Genomic DNA, 14,647 nt, shown 5'->3' on the forward strand with positions numbered 1-14,647 from the left:
CGCTATTTCTGAGAAAGTACTAAAGGGATCTTTCTCAAATTTCATATGAAGGTTCCCCTTGGTGCCTAGTTATGCATATTGCGTTTTGAGACCAATCGGAAAACAACATGGCCGACAGGCAGCCATCTTGGATTTTGACAATTGAAGTTTGTTATCGCTATTTCTGAGAAAGTACTTAAGGGATCTTTCTCAAATTTCATATGTAGGTTCCCCTTGGTGCCTAGTTATGCATATTGCGATTTGAGACCAATCGGAAAACAATATGGCCGACAGGCAGCTATCTTGGATTTTGACAATTGAAGTTTGTTATCACTATTTCTGAGAATGTACTGAATGGATCTTTCTGAAATTTCATATGTAGGTTTCCTTTGGTGCCTAGTTATGCATATTGCGTTTTGAGACCAATCTGAAAACAACATGGCCGACAGGCAGCCATCTTGGATTTTGACAATTGAAGTTTGTTATCACTATTTCTGAGAAAGTATTTAAGGGATCTTTCTCAAATTTCATATGAAGGTTCCCCTTGGTGCCTAGTTATGCATATTGCGTTTTGAGACCAATCCGAAAACAACATGGCCGACAGGCAGCCATCTTTGATTTTGACAATTGAAGTTTGTTATCACTATTTCTGAGAAAGTATTTAAGGAATCTTGGATTTTGACAATTGAAGTTTGTTATCTCTATTTCTCAAAGTACTGAATGGATCTTTCTCAAATTTCATAAGTAGGTTCCCCTTGGTCCCTTGTATTGCATTTTTGGACCTGAAAACAACCTGGCAAACAAACAGCCATTATCGTTAAATCTCAAATTTTTTATATAGCTAGGATTCCCTTGTTTGAAAAGTACTGGAGGGATGTCTCAATTTGCACAGATTAGTGAAATGAAGGGAAAAGTAGAGAAAAGATCAATCTGACATGGAACCTATGAAGATCATTCAATGGTGGGCGCCAAGATCCCTCTGGGATCTCTTGTTGTTAAATTGCTGTGCTAAATTCTAGTACTATATTATCTCCCCTTAGTTTGAAACTTGGGGTCAGACATATCTTAGAGACCAAAATCTTAAAGCTTGATTTTATTTATAATTTTGATATTCTAGAGACAAGGCCAGTCTGATATATTCTCTTTGAAATAGATTATACCTGTATCAGGTGAAGTATACATATTCTCTATATGACATGCTCGTTAAATAGACTTATTGAGTCGGAGTTCATTTAGTACTGCTGTAGAAGGGAACTAGATATTAGGAACTGTATCCAAAATTCTCTGTTCTACTAATTTATAATTTATAGCCCGTATAATTTCATGTGGGGGAATTGGCTGGTATTTACATGGTAGTTCCCAGTTATTATACAAAATGGTTTCTTTATGAAGATATTACTGGCAAGCACTGTCTGGATATATTGACACAGTTGCGGTATAATGAAATTATTGTTTTTGGCGCATTCTGAGAAAATAGTTTACTTTATCTGTCGTAGCATATGGTAAATTCTGTCAGAAATGGAAGAAGGTTTTTAGCTAGATAAAAAGTAATGGAAAACATTTGTGACCAAAGTTCAGAAGAGATAACACACATTTAATTCAATTCCCAGTTTTATTAATGGAATGAGAGTATGTACAGAAATTATGAGTGTATATGAATTTTATATTATGAAGTATATTGGATTATAGAGAAATATCTTGCAGATGTTGGTAATATTACAGATAACCTGTGTACCTGGGTTCTTGCTTTGTATATTACTTCCATACTGGTGGGAAAATCCTTACTTCCTGGATGAGACTTATTTTAGAACATTACACATTCTTTACTGCTTAGAGCATTATGCTGTATGATGCCTAGAAATACACATATTTGCCAGTTCCTAGCAGAAAGTTGATACCCTTATATTAAACAGTATACCACAATGAAAGTGCTGCTGATTCTGGCTTGATCATTACATCAAAATAGGGTATATAATTATGGTCACCTTTACCTAATGGATACACAGTATGTGAAGCCTCTTTGTTCTAGGCCCAGATTTACATACATTTATACCTGTATTTGTAATTTAAAGAGATGAATTTGGCCTTTTTACATTTACATCTTCATGTGGCATATGTAAGTAATGAAAAAAGGAACTAATGTAGGTTTTTCAGTTTGGAAAGATAATTAATGACACTGTATATTATTAAAAGTTACAAATATTGAACATAAGAAGATCATAAAGAGATACAAAGGTATTTTAAAGAAATATATGTATTAGATTTAAAAACTGTGTATAATGTTTAAAAAATAGTGTCTTAAATTCTATATTTATATGTAAAATCACGCTTAATCATAATAATATTTATTTCAATATTAGAGACAAATCAAGGAAGTGGAATCCAAGTTGGCCTTACGAGATGCAGAGATCACAGAGCTTCGCCAGCGACTGGTGCGCAATGGTACTGTGTTGACCCCAGACTCAAACGGTACGTTACATTACCACACATTTCTGGGGAGCTTCAGCAATTATCTCTATGTTCAGTGTAACCTAGGGACCAAGTCATGAAGGAAGGGGAGATCATCTGAAATGTGTGATCTACAAGGGAGATAACTATTCACACTTTGTTCGGTGTTGATAGGGTTATATATGTTCACACTCATATAACCTAGGGACCAAGTAATGAAGTAAGGGGAGATCATCTGAAATGTGTGATCTATTCTACAAGGGAGATAACTATTCACACTTTGTTTGCAGTGTCAATCACATTTAACCATCACAGTTTTCAATGTGCTTCCTTGAAATAAAAAGAAATGGCTTGCTTTGAAGTTAGAAGATTTTAGCTATTTTCAACATTACTCATTGTTGCCAGTTATTTTAACACTGTTCCCATTCGGGCAAACTGATCCTGCTTGAAATTGCTTCAGTTTATGATTAATACATGTATTTAGTTTTAAAAACTGTAAATTATTCAAAGGAAAAAAATGCTGTTGATATTCAAATCTTTATTGAAAACTTTATGGTCACTGGTATTTCTCTATAATTAACAGGCTGTTTAATTTGATTTTCATTCTAACACATGTATTTGATATAGAAAATAGGACACCTACATTTATCGATATCAGTCAAAAAGGTTATAATTTACTGTGAAATGTCCATAGAAAGTTGCTGAATATTGCTTCAAAGACAATCTTCCTACTATAAATTGGGTTGTGACCCCTCTTACTAAACAATGATTGAGAGTTTATGCAATATGCAGCTGTTTGTGACATCAGAATTGAAAGAGATCTATAGAAAACTGAAGAATTTCAGGAAAAATAACAGACTCTCTTGGATGTCACTTGCTTAAGGTTTGACCCAAAATTCGCTTAAAGTATGGAATAAAGACCATGAGGGGATGATCATGCTTTGTCGGTTTGTTTTCAGGAGCAGAGTCTCTACTCAATGTTAGTGACCGCCCTGTAGAGAAAGAGAAAACTTTAGATAGACTAAAACGCAAACGTAAGACTTTGGTAGCCTGCTGACCAAATTTCCCCACCAACCATTTTGAATTTCCTGGAAGCATACTAATTTTGTTTTTGTTACCCAGAATCTAACCATTTGGTGTGGGCTTGTTGAGGGAGATGTTGCTTTATCTATTCTTTCTTCATTGATTCTACTGTTTCACACTGGTAAAAGGATACTTAACCAGTAAATGTGAAACTGAGGGAACCTGATCATTATAAGTCTACAGGGGCTTGGTCATCGTATTTCGTCGTTATCGTATTCATCGTATTTAGGTAGTTACCAGACCACTCCCAGTTATAACCTTCCTCATTTCAAGTTTATGGAAGTCCTTTTGCTGACTTGACCCAGCAAAAAACAAAGTACAAATGTATTTTAATTTGCTTTAATGAATATTTTAAGTTAATTGTTTTAGCATGTCATTTTGACTTGCATTGCTGCTTTTAGTTTCATCTGTTCATAAAATAACCATTAGATAATACTGAGTACATCTACATAAACAGTTATATCTCCAGGCTACCTAAATGATCCGGGGCCTTTAACAACTTATCCCTTAAATCAAGCATGTTTTTAATCCGGCTTAACAGATTCCATAACATTATCAAATCATTCACTTATAATCTTCAGATATATCTTCCATGTAATTTAAACATATACATTTTGTATTCAATAAGCGATATGTGTGGAAAACACAATTAGATTGTAAATGATTGACACATAGGACAGGACATCTTCGCTAGCCAAGGCTTCTGATTACGTTACACTCCACGAACCCTTGGCGGATATAGTCGTGTTCAAACCGTCGCGCCCTGAAATCCCAGGGCATCCAATCAAATCGCGTTTTACATTCTGGCTTGGTTTCGCAGTAAACAAAAAATGCGGCACCCAGTACAGAGCTACATTGCCGACTATGTCATGGCATTTTACCTAAATACAAAAATCACAATCTTTGGGGGAACATTCGCAGTGTTTGATCAATTCATATAAGTCATTGATCACATATCTCATCGAAATGACACCAAACCTCGATGTGTGTTTGTAAACATCACCGATGAAGTAAATCGGTAACGCTTGTTTTGATTGGTCGAAAATGTCATGCGTGAAGGGTGGTAATTTCGAATCACCGCTAGAGGGCCAGAACTGACGCCTATATCTGCCAAGGGTTCGTGGAGTGTAACGTAATCAGAAGCCTTGGCTAGCGAAGATGAGGACAGGAATGTAAACACCTAATACCCCCTGTGTTGATGTCAGCGGGACACCAAGACTTTAGAATTGTTACAATATTAGTATAGGAGGTCCTGGGGAGTCAGCGGGACACCAAGACTTTAGAATTGTTACAATATTAGTATAGGAGGTCCTGGGGAGTCAGCGGGACACCAAGACTTTAGAATTATTACAATATTAGTATAGGAGGTCCTGGGGAGTCAGCGGGACACCAAGACTTTAGAATTGTTACAATATTAGTATAGGAGGTCCTGGGGAGTCAGCGGGACACCAAGACTTTAGAATTGTTACAATATTAGTATAGGAGATCCTGGGGAGGCAGCGGGACACCAAGACTTTAGAATTGTTACAATATTAGTATAGGAGGTCCTGGGGAGTCAGCGGGACACCAAGACTTTAGAATTGTTACAATATTAGTATAGGAGGTCCTGGGGAGTCAGCAGGACACCAAGACTTCAGAATTGTTACAATATTAGTATAGGAGGTCCTGGGGAGTCAGCGGGACACCAAGACTTCAGAATTGTTACAATATTAGTATAGGAGGTCCTGGGGAGTCAGCAGGACACCAAGACTTCAGAATTATTACAATATTAGTATAGGAGGTCCTGGGGAGGAGTTATCTAACAGTATATATCCAGATACTTAAGTGAGATATTCGAGGCATGTCTAGTTTACACATATATATAGTCAGAACATCATTAGAACAACCAGAACTGCATGATGTATACTTGTAGTCCAATTTTATTCATTATTTTCTTTTTTTAGCATTCTTAAACATAGATTTTTTTTGTTTCAAGCAGCTCATAGACGTAGGGTGTTACCATGGGGTAAGTTTAACACTTTCCGCCTGACCATGGTATAAGTGTATATGTATAGTCTCGTCGACGACCTGCTACATCCCACTACTAGCTATGTTTAGCGACACATTTAGAAATAGATGCTATCTCATGTAACGTCACATTATCAAGTCATCATGTTGTAATATTAGTGGCCAGTTATATCACTGTTAGACTTAGTGGAAATTGCACACAGGATCAAAATATTATGGTCTCAGTTATTGTTTTGTCTGTCCATTGTCCTAAATGTCTGTTCATTGTCCTAAATGTCTCACTGTCTCATCTTAATGTGACATTTCGTCTTTGTCACATCTACCTGTTTCAGCGTTGTTAGAAGATTGTCACATCATATAATTGTCACAAAACCATAATATCATATCTCATTATCTTTTGATTTTATCTATGTTATAAAACATTAGCAGACTCTGCTATTATCTTTATTGTGAAGTCAACAGCATAAGCTCTTCTTGACCATCAGATTTTGTAATCAACTAGGACTCTAGTCCTCAAAGCTTCAGTGTTAAGGACTCTAGTCCTCAAAGCTTCAGTGTTAAGGACTCCAGTCCTCAAAGCTTCAGTGTTAAGGACTCTAGTCCTCAAAGCTTCAGTGTTAAGGACTCCAGTCCTCAAAGCTTCAGTGTTAAGGACTCCAGTCCTCAAAGCTTCAGTGTTAATATAAGGACTCCAGTCCTCAAAGCTTCAGTGTTAAGGACTCCAGTCCTCAAAGCTTCAGTGTTAAGGACTCCAGTCCTCAAAGCTTCAGTGTTAAGGACTCCAGTCCTCAAAGCTTCAGTGTTAAGGACTCCAGTCCTCAAAGCTTCAGTGTTAATATAAGGACTCCAGTCCTCAAAGCTTCAGTGTTAATATAAGGACTCCAGTCCTCAAAGTTTCAGTGTTAATATAAGGACTCCAGTCCTCAAAGCTTCAGTGTTAAGGACTCCAATCCTCAAAGCTTCAGTGTTAATATAAGGACTCCAGTCCTCAAAGCTTCAGTGTTAAGGACTCCAATCCTCAAAGCTTCAGTGTTAATATAAGGACTCCAGTCCTCAAAGTTTCAGTGTTAATATAAGGACTCCAGTCCTCAAAGCTTCAGTGTTAAGGACTCCAGTCCTCAAAGCTTCAGTGTTAAGGACTCCAGTCCTCAAAGCTTCAGTGATTAGGACTTTAGTCATTAGGGCTTCTGGGTTTAGGGCTTTAGTCATCAGATCTTTGGGGAATTAGGACTTCAGTCATCATAGCTTCAGTGATTGTCTTATCAATGAAGAGAGTTTTACTTATTGAGAAATCAATGATCAGAGCTTTAGTGATTAGGCTTCGGTGATCAGAGCTTTAGTGATTAGGCTTCGGTGATCAGAGCTTTAGTGATTAGGCTTCGGTGATCAGAGCTTTAGTGATTGATGGCTTCAGTGATCAGAGCTTTACTGATTTAGGCTTCAATGAAGAGAGCTTTACTTATCGAGATATCAGTGATCAGAACTTTAGTGATTAGGCTTCGGTGATCAGAGATTCAATGATTAAGACTTCAGTAAATTATTAGAGCTTAAGTGATGATGAAAGTTTTATTGATTAAACATCCTGTGATCAGAGTTTGTTGATTTTCTAACAAGATTCCCAGTAGTCAGACCTCCTCAGATGCTCGAGTCTCAAAGAATTTGTTGTTTCTTTTGATATGCATATCACAATTGAATACTACTGCCACCATATATGAGAGCCAATTGAAAAGAATGAATGTAGTAGAATTCTGTACCATCACAGAGACTAACAGAAATCCATAAAATGGATACATATTTGGTATCAGTAAGGTACACTTGTAATAGTATGATAGCCTTGTCATCATTGTGTAATTTCATACCGTTATCATCATTATAACACCATAGCCTTATACTTAATTAGTTACTTTATGTTAGCCATCCAAACAAAATCAGAAACAACTTTAAACAAAAATCTCATAATTATAAAACTTTTTATCCTGATCTTGATAAAAAAAATACTTTGATTTCACAAAAAAATGACATTGTTACTCGGTAATCCTTGTCTATAACTCCTTGGTAAAGTTTGATGGTAAAGGGTAGGACTGGTTGGGTGTTACTCGGTAATCCTTGTCTATCAATCCTAGGTAAAGTTTGACGGTAAAGGGTAGGACTGGTTGGGTGTTACTCGGTAATCCTTGTCTATAACTCCTAGGTAAAGTTTGATGGTAAAGGGTAGGACTGGTTGGGTGATACTCGGTAATCCTTGTCTATAACTCCTAGGTAAAGTTTGACGGTAAAGGGTAGGACTGGTTGGGTGATACTCGGTAATCCTTGTCTATAACTCCTAGGTAAAGTTTGACGGTAAAGGGTAGGACTGGTTGGGTAATCTCAGATACAGAGTATGATGAATTGCATGGAAAGGTTTCTCTACACTTGTATTCCTTCTAGGATGCATTCAATAGTTGGCCATAATCATTATACCAAAAATTCTCTTTTGTCACATTTTGACATAAATGACATTGTATCTTGAATTGATAGAAATTATGGCCAGCTTTTGAAGATCACATTTTCATAATTTGCATGCTGTTCATTGTTTTGTTGCTTTGGACTCATTTCAAGTCATTTGTCAGTAGAGGGACACCATTTTATTCATTGATTTATTTTGGTCAGACAAGTTACATTGATGATATGAGTTAAATGCTGTTAGATAAGTACACGTATGTTTCCTTTAGTTTTCATTTCAATTTTATGTCATGCATTATATTATCAGTTTACATGCATTTCATTATTTTCGGTATATTTGTCATTATTTATATATATATATCTTAGCTCTGATGTCAGCGAGATTATGTATGCCGCCTCTTTCATTCCTTTATGTATTTTATCCCACAGTGTACCTAACACCTGACATGTACAAATCTGTTACAGGGAGATCAAACGTCCTGATAATTAACTTTTTAACAAGGTATAATTTCAATTTCAGAATATGAGGTGGAAAAGTTAAAGAAAGCTGTTGATGCCTTAATGTACTCTAACCAGGAAAAGGTAGAATGCGCTGTTTATAGATATATTTATGATGCTGTAAAACAACACATTATAATTACAATGTAGTTTGTATTGCCTCAGAAGGCTTACAATACTGATAGAGGAAAACTGATTAAAGAAAACATTGTCGAACTGTTTGTGTACAGTACCATAAAAATTCTATTGCAAGATAAATGGTAGACTGGCCACCAGCCCCTAAGTTTTTTGTTAAAACTGCTCCACTAAATTTTAATACTAGATTATAGAATCAGACATATCCTAGTGACCAAAATCATAAAGGTAAATTTTATTTATAATTTTAATATTCTAGAGACAGGGAGCCAGTCTAGATAAATGGTAGTACAAATGATTTAAGATTTTTTTTAATTTTTTTTTTTTTTTTTTACAACCCCTGGTAATTATTTTTTTTTTTTTTACAACCCTTGTTTTTTTTTCACAACCAATGGTATTTTTTTTTTCCTTTTCCAGGATAAAAGAATAGAAGAATTAAGAAAATTATTAAAACGTTACAGAAAAATAGAGGAAATGGTGATACAGGCTCAAGGAAGGAAAGGTAGATATACACAGTTGTAAATACAGAAGTATAGTCGATGATTACTAGGTGGATCAGGTTATGGAAAAATTACAGACTGTAACAATTCAGGAAAACACACAAGTTGTGTCTCCCAGATATCAAAGAAAATTCAGTTTGCTATTTAGAAAAGTTTGTCTTTAACATAAACAATACTCAATATTGATTTCTCTTCAACTTTTATTGAAATTTATATTGAATCATTTCATAAATATTCAATTTTCCCTTATTGAAATTAATTTTTGTTTCTGAAGAAATTTCACATCTTTAAAAAAAAAAAAGATTTTGCAAAACTTTATTCTTCCAGCCGTTTCCCAAAAAATGTGCTTGAAAACATATTTTGTGTTATGATATGCCAAAACTTTTTGTTTACAGCATTAGAAGATATGATCATCAATGCAGAGGATGACACAAGTTCAACCAGTTCTACCACCCCGTCCGTCTCTGACAGTGTCCCCAGGGACCAGGTGGGCTCAGTCTCATCCAATTTGCATGCAGCTTACTCGAGAAATTCCCTTCCCAATATCACTAATTTACTTTCCCCCAAAATGTGACAAAAACGGCCCCATCCCAGGCGGGACTTGAAGGTACACAAGAACCAAAGTGTACTTACAACCGTCCTGCTGTTAATGTTAAGACTAACATATACAGTGTATTTTGAAAAAAAATTCTCTACTGCTAAATGTTGTTAGAGATTACATTTATCAGTGAAGATATATTTTGGTTTGGTGAATACAGGAGTCTTTTCTAATAGTGCTTTTTGATGGTAGTTTGTTTTGTTTTTTTTTCAATTTGTATCTTCTTCTTTTTTCAATTTTTATCTTTATATAAGTTATCATTTCAAAGCTCAGTTGATTTAAAAATGACGTTAATAAGAAATATTTTATTTTATAGCATGATGGTTATGACAGACACCACCCAAGTGCCACTAGTACTCCAGGTATGTGAGGGATCAGGAATATTCTGTTTTAACCAACTGTAGGAAACATTGGAATGATAGAGGAAGTGGTGATACAGGCTCTATTTGATTTGTATATGTACAGTGGACCTGTAAGGAAATTCCAGTTATGTTTAAGTTATCTAGTGTAGGATTTGGAATGTAATGTAAAATGGATTAAAGAAAGAGAAAAGTCATACTGTAGAGCCATGGTATATATACGGTATTATAAGCCACAGAGATAATTAGGAAAAGGAGTATTTGATGAATCGGCCATTTTTGAGGTCTGTTAATCAATACACCAAAAAACAAGAAATTAAAACAAATTAAGATTATCATTATGCCATCTTTATATTTGTAGCTTAACTTGCATCTTAAGAAATTACTTCACCTATGATACTTGTGTGTTATTGTAGTCCACTCTCATCTGGACAATGGAAACCACACACCGTCACCGTCCAGTAATATGTCTACCCCCTCCCACAGAACAACGGGCTTACAGCGGTCAAACAGTGCGGAGGACGTCACACCCACCAATCAAAAAGTAGGTAACATCTGTAAAAAGTAACATCCATCTGTCAAACAGTGGGTAACATCTATAAAAAGTAACATCCATCTGTCAAAAAGTAGGTAACATCTATAAAAAGTAACATCCATCTGTCAAACAGTGGGTAACATCTATAAAAAGTAGCATCTATCAGTCAAAGATTAGGTAACATATAGAAATTAACATCCACCAATCAAAAAGTAGGTAACATCTATAAAAAGTAACATCAGCCAGTCAAACAGTGGGTAACATCTATAAAAAGTAACATCCACCAGTCAAACGGTGAATAACATCTGTAAAAAGTAACATTAACCAATCAAAGATTAGGTAACATAGAAATTAACATCCACCAATCAAAAAGTAAGTAACATCTATAAGAAGTAATAACAACCAATCAAAATGTAGATACATTAAAATAAGTAGGAATGCAAACTACTCAAAAGAATGAGAATTAGTACTGACCAATCATTAAGTAGGTAACATCTCAAAATAAAACAATAGGAAACACCAACCAATCAAAGATAGGTGAAGTAAGTTGACTTATAACAAAACCGGAGAATACTAACTCATCACAAGTTAGATAGAAACATAAATCACTGATTCTTCTATCTTAAATACTCTAAACACACTTCTGGCACTTTCCAATTTCATATCTTATCAAAGTTTAACAGATTAGCACAATAGTTAATTGACATTTTCACAATATTTGGTAGAAGGTAATATACATCAAGAGGAAATACACTTAATGTTTTCACCACTAAACTGTTGTTACTGTAATGGTTTAAGTACACTGATTCAGTCCTGAAAATATTTGTTTGTGTTGAAACTTGTATAGAGATATTTCAGTGTCCTGTCAATGAAAAAAAAAAAGTAATGGTGAAATACATAGTCATGGGAAATTAATCTTTTTTGTTATTTTTTCTTTAAGAAGTTATCAAATTTGTGGTTTTACTCCTGTTTCAGAAAAAGACGGTTTCAAACAACAATCATCAGGAAGGCTACAGTAATGGGAGTAACAACAATAGTTTTGGTACGTTACCTAAAGATCGGGTTCAGAGTGCCGACTTGGATCACACAGAAGTACGAAAGTCTAGGGGGTTCCCGAGTCTGGGCAAATCTCTGTTTCGGGTCAAAACAGGCAAAAGGAGTACCTCGGCCCCAAACCTAGGTGACGGGAATACAACTATTGAGAACGTGCCTGTAAAATCTAGATAAGTGTATAGAAAAGCATGTAAAGAAATGTATCCGTCTTTGGGAAAAAATATACTCCTTTCCAGGATATTCTAAAGTTTTCCCAATTAACAGCTCCTTTGATCTAATAAACAAGTATTTATCTTACTGCATGGAACCATATACCCTATTCTCACAAAGACTGGACCCGGTTGTATACATTAGCATGCTACACATATGAAGGTAAATTTATAACATATAAGAGTACCCAGATCCATTGTTACAGATATCCCAATACCCAGAAACCTTTAAAAAGAAAACAAGTATGAATTAAATTGTTTAATTCCTGTTTTTAAATTTCTGAATGCTTGCTTAATAACATTTTCAAATTTTATTAAATATCCTCTGCTACTACATATGCTCATTGCCTTCAGATTCATGCTATTCCTCTCAGCTAGCTTAAATTGCAGTGAGTAATAATCTTTCTCTCATTTAAAAGTTTGTCAGTTATTAAAGTCTTTCAAGTGAGATGCTTTATGATATTAATTGATCTACCAATTAAGTGTATGCAATTGTTGATGTTTGCATTTCTTTGTATGACGCAAAAAAAGTCTCAATGCTGAATTGCTATATGCTTAAACAACATCAGTTAATCAAGTTGATTATGGCTGCTATTGTTACAAGGCTGGAACCCCTGGTCCTGCATATAGTCATAGTGCTAGTGAAAAATTGTTAATGTAATGTTCATAACTGTATTTCATGATTCTGATATTCATCATTTAATTGTCGGTCAATAAATATTATTGATCAGTGTTAATAGAAATGTTGATACACATGATGATAATAGTTTAAAAGCACCAAGTGTTAAAAATTTGAATAATATTAATAAATCATATGCTGTGTTTCGAAGATTCAATTAAGTTAACAAAGAGATAAGGAGTTTATATTGATCCTATAAACAAGTAATGGATTTTGTCCTGTTGATGTATGGCTGGTTAACTGTGTGTACCTATATTAAAGAAACCAGAGAGTTAGGTAAGTGATGAAGGCTTGCATGAGGAATAAGCTTCTATCAGACATGCATCTCTTGGTAGCATGGAACAGCATACATTATTGACTAATGTGTAACGCCCACTTACCTTTCTGCCAGACATGTCAATACTACACGAGTACTGACAATGGTTGTCCAGCTTTATTTGGATATAGGTTTTGTTACAAGATGCTAGCTTTCTGGTGCATTTTGTATTACAAGGGAGACAATCATTGACAGATTTTTGAAATGTACCCTTGAAGATAGCCTGTCTTAGTAATGTATACGTATTGTAAGTAATAATAGTATAAATTCTGGTGACATAGATTTAAATAGATATAACTACTACATCAATTTATAAAGATTATCCCAGATAATATATGAAATACCACAATCAGCAATTATAATTGTTCCACAATAATCTAGGAGGAATAGAAAGTGTTTTTTCAGTGAGTTATCATTATGTAGGATTGGAAAGTACTTTTTGAGAGGCCCCACTACCTATTTGATATTACCTAGGTAACATAAGAAGATATGGAGTAAAGTCTCGCAGCCAACATGTTGGTATAGGGCCTTTTTACCAACCTCCTTAGTGTATTGTTGTGAAGGTGATGAGATCAAAACAGAAACAGAAAATGTTAATAGCAGTAAACAATGTCTTCAATAATTAAGAGTAGCTTGTAGAAGATAAGGAGACCTATCATGTTTTTATATTAATCCACAGCCCTCTGTGGATATTAATCCACATAATCCACAAACATGTGTCAAGATTAATCCAGAGAGTGTGTTGTTCCTCAGATTTCTCTGTAGTTTATAACTAGATTCCATGGCAGATAGTATCTGGATATCTATTTACATACCATCATTTATACATGATGTATTTTATCAGCAAAATTTGATACCTGCTGTTAAGTTTATAAACCAGAAATTGAATGCCCCAGAGACATGCTTTGGACTGAATATTTAATATCATTACTGTTATCTCTCTAGTTAAACATGCCACAGAGACATCCACGATCAGTTTGACTCCTCCTATATCACATTATACAACCTCTGTACTCCCCCAATCAGACACATTATACGTTGAGTTTGGATACATTTTTTTGCCGTTTTTTGCCGGTGAGGTAGCATGTTAATGGTAGACCAGATTAGACCTTATCTGTTGCCAATGTGTAGTGTACATATCAAGAGAATTGATAACTAATCAAGTCAAGAGGAAATGACTCAACCTCTTGGTATCAATGAATCAAAAATGGCAGGACAACAACCTAAAAAAAATGATAATGGTTTTCAAGTGTAGAGATGGGTATATTATCTACATTAAAATGATGGCACAAAAATATGAGGGCAGGGAAAGTAAACAGTAATGATTATTCAATTATCTCCCTGGTGCTACCGATGTGTCTGGAATCCCCAGTGTAGGAAGAAGGATCTATTTCATTGATAACAACAGAGTTTTGTATCTTGTTGGCTCCTGTCATATGGGGTTTAGTTATACCACTGACTAGTGATAGATAACTTAATATAAAATTCAAACAAATTCATATCTCCAAATAGGACAAACGGAAATCCAGAACAGCTGTCAAATTTATATAAAAAATGGAGTGAACTTAATAAAAACCCAGAACAGCTGTCAAATTTATATAAAAAATGGAGTTCACACAATAAACCAGAACTGCTGTCAAATTTAGGCTAAACATTTTTTTAATCGTTCTTAGTAATGTCTATTGCTCATTTAATGGGATACCTGGAACCTGGTATGTTAGTTCAAACATGAAAAATAATTCTGATATTGATTACGAACTTTTACAAATCGACATAGATTTATCGACTGTAGAAAGATGGTAGGGA

At 34.9% G+C, this 14,647-nt stretch overlaps 1 protein-coding gene across 11 annotated transcripts in view; it reads left to right on the forward strand.

The window, feature by feature from the left end:
- LOC117336510 (liprin-beta-1-like) overlaps positions 1-14,647 on the forward strand; it is a 169,060-nt gene that overhangs the window by 135,268 nt on the left and 19,145 nt on the right. For 6 of the 11 annotated variants that reach the window (XR_004534639.1, XM_033897117.1, XM_033897110.1 and 3 more), the window contains 8 exons: positions 2,340-2,448; positions 3,387-3,461; positions 8,480-8,541; positions 9,010-9,094; positions 9,488-9,579; positions 10,007-10,052; positions 10,466-10,593; positions 11,560-11,807. Coding sequence is in view for 10 of the 11 variants with exons in the window: in XM_033897117.1 (XP_033753008.1) it covers positions 2,340-2,448; positions 3,387-3,461; positions 8,480-8,541; positions 9,010-9,094; positions 9,488-9,579; positions 10,007-10,052; positions 10,466-10,593; positions 11,560-11,807 (845 nt within the window). In the remaining variant the exon portion in view is untranslated. Of the gene's footprint in view, positions 1-2,339; positions 2,449-3,386; positions 3,462-5,488; positions 5,516-8,479; positions 8,542-9,009; positions 9,095-9,487; positions 9,580-10,006; positions 10,053-10,465; positions 10,594-11,559; positions 11,808-14,647 lie in introns of all 11 variants that reach the window. The other 5 variants (XM_033897112.1, XM_033897115.1, XM_033897111.1 and 2 more) reach the window with 5 other exon arrangements.

This window comes from Pecten maximus, chromosome 10 (assembly GCF_902652985.1).
Source record: "Pecten maximus chromosome 10, xPecMax1.1, whole genome shotgun sequence".
NCBI classification, from domain to species: domain Eukaryota; kingdom Metazoa; phylum Mollusca; class Bivalvia; order Pectinida; family Pectinidae; genus Pecten; species Pecten maximus.